Consider the following 6975-nt stretch of genomic DNA (forward strand, 5'->3'; position numbering starts at 1 on the left):
TATTGGACTCAAATTATAAGATCAGATTGTAGTGGGCTGTTGAATAAAACCACCTTGTTCATGAGATGTTGAGATATAATCTCCTATCTTTTGGGTTGTACAGCTGTTTTAGTAGATATTGGGTAGTGGTCACTAAAGTTTATTGTCATTAGTCATGGAGGTGATCGTCTTTTCTTTTCCTTCTTTGAGTCAAATGGCCAGCATAGTAGGGTTTTCTTCAATTTGTGATGGTACTCTCAAGAGAGTTTGGATTTAGATGTTGTGAAGATAGTTTGACTTCAAAGAGTCAAAGTTAAAGCATATTGGTGTATATGGAACCACAACATCAAGAGAAGCCTAGTTGATTGTGTGGATTTGTATCCTACATCACAAGATTGTGAACTATTTTTTCTCGACGCCTAGTTCTCCTGGAAAATGCCACCATGTGGGTATTGGTGGTCTTCTAGGTTTGTACTCAAGTGGTTTTAGCCACCCGGTAACTTGATGGATATGAACCTTGCATGCTGTTTTCAATGTTTCTTGACCATCCCTGTGTACGATATGTCCGTGTTCTAGATTTTTCTTTTGCCGTTACTGGCCCTCACAATGTTCTTTTAGTTTGTTACTTATTTGTTACACTCTGTCAATTTTTTTCAAAGCCTCTGAATTTTATTTTCATTGATAATTATCTTTTGCTTGATCACTGCCTAATCATGAATATTTTCGTTTGTGGGCCCACAAACCATCAGTTCTAGTCTTAGCTCACAACTCCATTTCTTCAATTGCATTAATGAAGAGCTCTTAACTGTTCCAAATATGTAATGTAGCATGTGAAGCAATTGACATCTTGATAAAATTGTAATGTGCACAGCAGTTGGTGTAGCATCTTATACTCCACAATTTCTGCCATGTTGTTCATTTTTCCCTTGTCTACTATCTGAAACAGCCAAAACTCGATGAGAACCATCCAACATGGTTGCATCTGAGAATAAGGGAGTTTGATCTGGGAATGGAGGCCAGGAAAGCTAGCAGGCATCCCTCCAATGCTTCTGACCATGCGGTGGATGGAAGATGGACTCTCGGCTTTCCGGATGCCAAGTCATGTGAGGCTGCTCAATCATTGCTACTGGAAGAAATTGGCAAGCAAAAATCCTCAGTTGAAAGTGTGGTTATTCCACTATTTCAAAACAATTCTTTGGGAGCTTGACAGATGATCACAAGAATTGAAGTTTTCCCCCATCAGACTTCTTTGCTCTCCTGGCTTAGTTATTATAGGTTCTAGCACACGTAACTCAACTACTTGTTTTGTAGCTTATTATTAAGTTTAAACCACAAGATCTGACAGCTGTATCTTCATGTAATGGATAGGTTCTTTCCTCAAATGTGGGAAAGGAATTTTGTACAAAAGATTGCTTCACTATGATATACCGGCTAGTGCCCCAGAGTTGTTACAATAGATAGCTGTTGCCCCCCTAAATTTGGTCCAACCATGATGTACATTGAGTACCAACCAAAAAGCCTAAAGAACAAAGCTTAAGGTTACTACCCTCTTTTTTTTTCTTCCCTCCGTAGGTCTCACCATGCCATTGAGATTCATCAAGACCATAGGCCAAATTACTGGGAGACCTCAATGTACTGGTTTTGATTACCTTGATTATGGAGGAGATTTCGAACTGACTGTCATTCCAGGTGTTCTTTAGGAATATATACTGATAACTGTGTCTAGCAGTCCCATATCACTATATCAGCATGGTAGGAAGGTGACACACAAAGATATGCATGGGATTGGGCAAATCCAGCACTCTGAAATGAATACCTGTCTTTGTCTGGTTACAAGGAAATGCAAATATATCTCAGGGAAGTGAAATATATTTACAGAAGGCGGTACTTTAGGTATTTGGTTGCATGGGGTATGTAGATATTTCTCTAGGAAGTGAGGAAATGCAAATATTTCCCTCCACTTTCGTAGCAACCAAACAGAGCTTAAGGGATGCAACTTAAGTGTGCTTATAATGTTTATATTTCCTGAAATTTTCCATCAAGGAATTACAGCTTAGGCATAAAACCTCCCAATCCCATGAGCATTGGTTGAACCTATTCTAAAGGCAGTAGCTAGTCATTGGATGAGATATAAACTGAATGTGAACCTCTATGGAGAATGCAATTTTTTTTTTAGCTGCTTAGAAAAATGCTCATGTAAGTAGAATCTGCGATACTATCTTGCTACAATTAGGATTTTACAATTGTTTAGGGAGAGTATCCATTAAAGGAAAGAGATCCTAAGGGAAAAGTTATATTCTTTCCTTTTGCTTTATATAGATGATGGTATCAACTGGCTTTAGTGCAAACCCACTTTTTGGCTGTTAATGTTGGGTTGCCATGAGTTATGAACCAAGGCTGAGATGAGCTACAGTGGGGTTTGGCTTGATCAACTCAGTTCATTATGCTATAAACTTATAATACTATAATTTTATATGATTTAAGAATTTAATGATAATTTTATACTGTAATTATTAACCTGGAGGGAGCTTTATCTTCATCTTTCCTCTTGTTTTTTGAGTTATGGATCTGCTTTGTGGGCAAAGCATAATTGGGATTTAATAGAGTTAATGCTTGAAATAAAGCAGCCTGGGCTCAAGTGAGCTGAGCCTGAATCCATTTGGTTTTGGACTAGACTGATGGCCACTTTGGTGGATTGGAAGAGGCAGTAGTTACCTGAGGGTACTTTGGTATGGTCGTGGCCTTGTATATCTCTTTACTAAAACACCTTTGCCACCTATCTGTTACCTTTTTGACGTGGTCTTCATCAATTGGTAGTGGTACTCGTTACTCTACCCTGTCCAGTCGAAACTGGATTTGGGTCCCTTCTCCAATGGACCATTGCCCCAAGTATTAAAAGGAGGAGAAAATAAAAGCCAAAAGTCTCAGTCAAAGTAGCTACTGGCCCTTGTTTGAACCACATCAATTTGTTCAACCAAAAAAAAAAAAAAAACCTCGTCCATATAGGGTCCTTATATTGACACTTGGCAAGATCCCTAAATATAGTATGAGATACATAGACAGACTGAAAGTGATTTTAGTGGATTGCAATAACCAAAGTAGAAAAAAAGTTGAAAATGGTAAGTCATATTTTCTCACTGCCTTATGGATGGATGATGAACAAGCTTTTTTATATGGAAAATTTGGAAATAAAATATCATATAGTAGGTCTCATGGGGGCTAAAATTATGTAGAACCCGAAGGCCCTCTGCTCGCACGTCATGTTCAACTCGATGGAAATTGGCTAAATAATAAAATTAAGTTTCTTAAAATTCAAGACGTCCAAGAAGGTGCATGGTAATAATTGAGAGGGTATATAATTCAATTGAAGTATAGAATTTAGCAAGTGACCAATCAGATCATCTCTAGATACTTAATGATCAGAATTGAAATAATCCATCCATATGACAATTGATCACCGAATACATACTCTATGAAGGGACTGTTTAATGTCTATAGAAATATAGAATAATGGAAGCTTTTGGCGAAAGGAGTGTAAGGTACGTAATTCCATCACCTTTACATTAACAAAGCTGTCATATCAAAGTTAGAGACTTTTTCTTTCTTTTTAAAGTTTTGGACAACTAAACTAACTCTCTCTCTCTCTCTCTCTCTCTCTCTCTCTCTCTCTCTCTCTCTCTCCTTGTATCTGATTGTCCCTCAAAGGACAAAGATATAAGCTTTGCTCACATGGCCACGTATAAATAAAACAATAGGTCCTAATGTGAAGCCCTAAAGCATTAAATGAACAACACTTTTTAGCAGATAATGCCATATTTTACTTTTAAATGCTTCTTTTGGTGAGAGTGCTTTGCTTTAAGAGAAAGAAGGCGATGATAGTTTATTTTCATTTCGATCTATGCAAAGTTTGATAGTGAAAGAAGGGAAAAGAAACTCTATAATTGTCACTTTAACACACATTTCAGGGTGCCCTCTCAGCTTACACTATTACTATCCGAGCCGTTGTGCCTGAGAGAGAGAGAGAGAGAGGAGGGGGCCATGCATAAGGGTTTTTCATTTTTGTAACTGTCTTGCTTTCTTTCCCTCATTCTTCCTTTCTTCATTCAAATGCTCCTTCTTTTCTAGCATTCTTCCACATCGCTGTGCCCCTCAAATATTCGATGTGTGTCCTTTGTATGTCTTTTAAGACCAAATGAGATAATAGCTTTTTGACTGAGACTTAAGAAGACTCCCTTGGAAACAAGTTGCACATGATCAGGTCCTCCCTCCCTCTGCAGCTCAACTAGACATTGCTTTGTATAGCATCCATGTTTTTGCCTATTTAATGTGGTTTCGCTTACATCCGTATCATGGGCTACGAGTGAGACCATCGTTTCACCTAAAAGTTCAAACCCTTAGGGATGACAATGTTAATGTATACATCAACACTCCCCTGCGGCATGCATGTGGAGGAGAAGAAATATTGGGAAAACTCTTCTGATGCACTTTTCAGAAGTTGAACACTCAACTTCCCACTCTGATACCATGTAAAGTTTCCAATTCAAATGTTTGAATTGGTAGATGGAGGGACTATTTTTTATTTTTTTACTTTTTTTATTTTTTTTAGGGGATTTATAGGCTAATTTGTGGCTGGTATGAGATTAAACTCCCAACACCATAAATATATACATACAACAAATTTTAGATAGTGACTCCCTCCCGTCGATATCATGTCAGATAAAATGAACCCAAGTTGTTTGTAAAGTGTGATTGCATCCAAATCTATGCAAAGAAGCATATATGTATGAAATTGTGGTCCAAAGTCCTAACTAAAGTAGTCTTAGTCTTGTGCCAAGCAGAAGGACACAAAGTTGAGAATGTGGGAAATGGAAACATTCCCAACCATGACAGGGCCTAGGCTAGGTCATATCAAGACATGGTAGTCCACCTTGGGCTCTTAACAAGAAAAGCATTGTCATTGTTGTTTGGGTGGCTACAACTTTTGTTCTTCAATTGTAGTACCCAAGAGTTATTTCTATAGTATATTTTTGTTATCTGTTGTCACATATCTGTCTTCAAAAAACTACTTTCTGATCATATGGGGGGACATATAGAGGATGAAAACATTTGGAGTGCACTATTATGCTTGTGGGGACTGGTGAAAATTATGGTGGATAGTAGAGGAAGCAAGTAAAAGTAGAGATCGAAGATGATTGAGGAATGAAGGGGAGATCTCTCGTTTGGTGTAGTTTATTGGTTTATTTCATCTTAGATCACAACCCATAAGGTTCAGAGGAAAGAATGGTGGTGGAGCTCTCCTTTCTATGCAAAGGCACGCCAAGGAAGATAACTCAGTCATATATCTAACATGGACCATGTCGGACCAGATTCAGTGATTCACACAGTAGCTCACTTGAGCCCAGAGTAAGAAGAAGAAGAAGAACCCCTTTTAAGAAATAAACCCTTGATTCCTAGAAATTTGGCTTGTCTAGGATTAATTGTTTTATTTCCTTCCTTCTGTTTTTGACATTTATGTTTTTGAGTAAATTAATGGGGATGAGGTTAAGATTAGACCTGGAAATTTTATTTTTTTTTGGGTTCATTTTTTTCGCCTTGTCAAACGTCCTTGTAATTATAATTAAATATGGTTGAAGAGCCTGATCCGCATGAATATTGAATGATAATCTTCAGAAGTTCAAATTTGCAATGGAAAAAATCATTTGATTGAAAGCAGACCATCTTTATTGTGCCACATGGAATGATAATGCAGCAATTTGAATCATAGGATATATAGCAAAAAAATTGCATTAACTCTCCAAGGTATTGATTTGTATTCACATTTTTTTTTAATTCGTAAGAAGGGAACCTTGGGGTCTACCTACTGACACAACTTGGACCCCAACTAATATGCCATGTGGTAGCTCATTGCAGAATAAGTGGATTGAGAGATTTGAACACACATTCTTCAAGGCATGTGGAAGTAATGACTCGAACACAAGCCTTGGTATGTTCGAACCTCCTTCGAAGTTCCTTTCATCAAGTCAGAATTTTTTTGTGGGAGCAACTCTCTAACTAAAACAATTTTTTTTCGGCCATGTGGCAATGCCTGATGTGACACCCAAATTTAATGTACATATTGTCTATGTTATCATCAAAGCATAAGTCTATTTTCAGACCAATCTGATTTCTCCAAATTTTGTTTCATATTCTTTTTAAGGGTAATTTACAACGCCACCCCCTGAAGAATGCAAATATTATAGGGACACCCCCTCTCTTTCACCAAATTGGACTCGGACCCTTTGCCGTCAGTCATCGTTACAAAATATATTAAAAATGCTGACATCAGCAATTCAATTTTTTCTTAAATACCATTTTGCCCTTGAAAATGGGGAATTACCAAAATTGCCCTTAATGGTTGTATTCCCAAAATCGATTGAAGATCCCTTCTGCCACCGCCGCCTCTGCTTCATATCCGCCGCGTGAGTCACTGAGTTGGAGAAGAAAGTCAGAGTAGTCGATCGGCGGCTGCAACCCCTTCCGGTGAAGGCGCCAAACCTTCTCCCTCACTTCCTCCTTCTCCACCGCTACAGCCACCTCTGCTCCATATCCGTCGCCGATAGATCCGGCCTCATTGATCCAAATACCGACGATGGAGACCTGGACAGGCTCTTCAATGGATTTACCGGTGGTGAAATCGCATCGATCCACAATGGCTTCATGCCTCGTATGGTTGTAAGTACTGACTCAACGAACTCCCCCTCTGAAACTCTCTTAACTCCCGATCTCCTTTCTCTGAAATGCTCTCTTTAACCTATGAAAATCTCCCTCTAAAACCCTATTCCTCATTTAAATAACCCACAACTACTGGCCGCCATGACCAAAGCCGTCGCCGAGGTCACCCAGATTCGATCGTAGGGATAGTCGGCCTTGAGGTTCAGAGAGAGAGAGAGAGAGAGAGAGAGAGAGAGAGAGAGAGAGAGAGAGAGAGAGAGAGAGAGAGAGAGAGAGAGAGAGAGA

General features: G+C 38.7%; 1 protein-coding gene across 3 annotated transcripts in view; it reads left to right on the forward strand.

The window, feature by feature from the left end:
* LOC122079898 (protein TRANSPARENT TESTA 9-like) overlaps positions 1 to 1435 on the forward strand; it is a 31388-nt gene extending 29953 nt beyond the window's left edge. For all 3 annotated transcript variants that reach the window (XM_042646676.1, XM_042646675.1, XM_042646678.1), the window contains one exon: positions 926 to 1435. In XM_042646676.1, the coding sequence (XP_042502610.1) occupies positions 926 to 1186 (261 nt within the window). In that variant the 3' untranslated portion in view covers positions 1187 to 1435. The remainder of the gene's footprint in view (positions 1 to 925) is intronic.
* Positions 1436 to 6975: the final 5540 nt, after the last annotated feature.

The sequence above is a fragment of the Macadamia integrifolia genome, chromosome 5 (genome assembly GCF_013358625.1).
Source record: "Macadamia integrifolia cultivar HAES 741 chromosome 5, SCU_Mint_v3, whole genome shotgun sequence".
NCBI classification, from domain to species: Eukaryota; Viridiplantae; Streptophyta; class Magnoliopsida; order Proteales; family Proteaceae; genus Macadamia; species Macadamia integrifolia.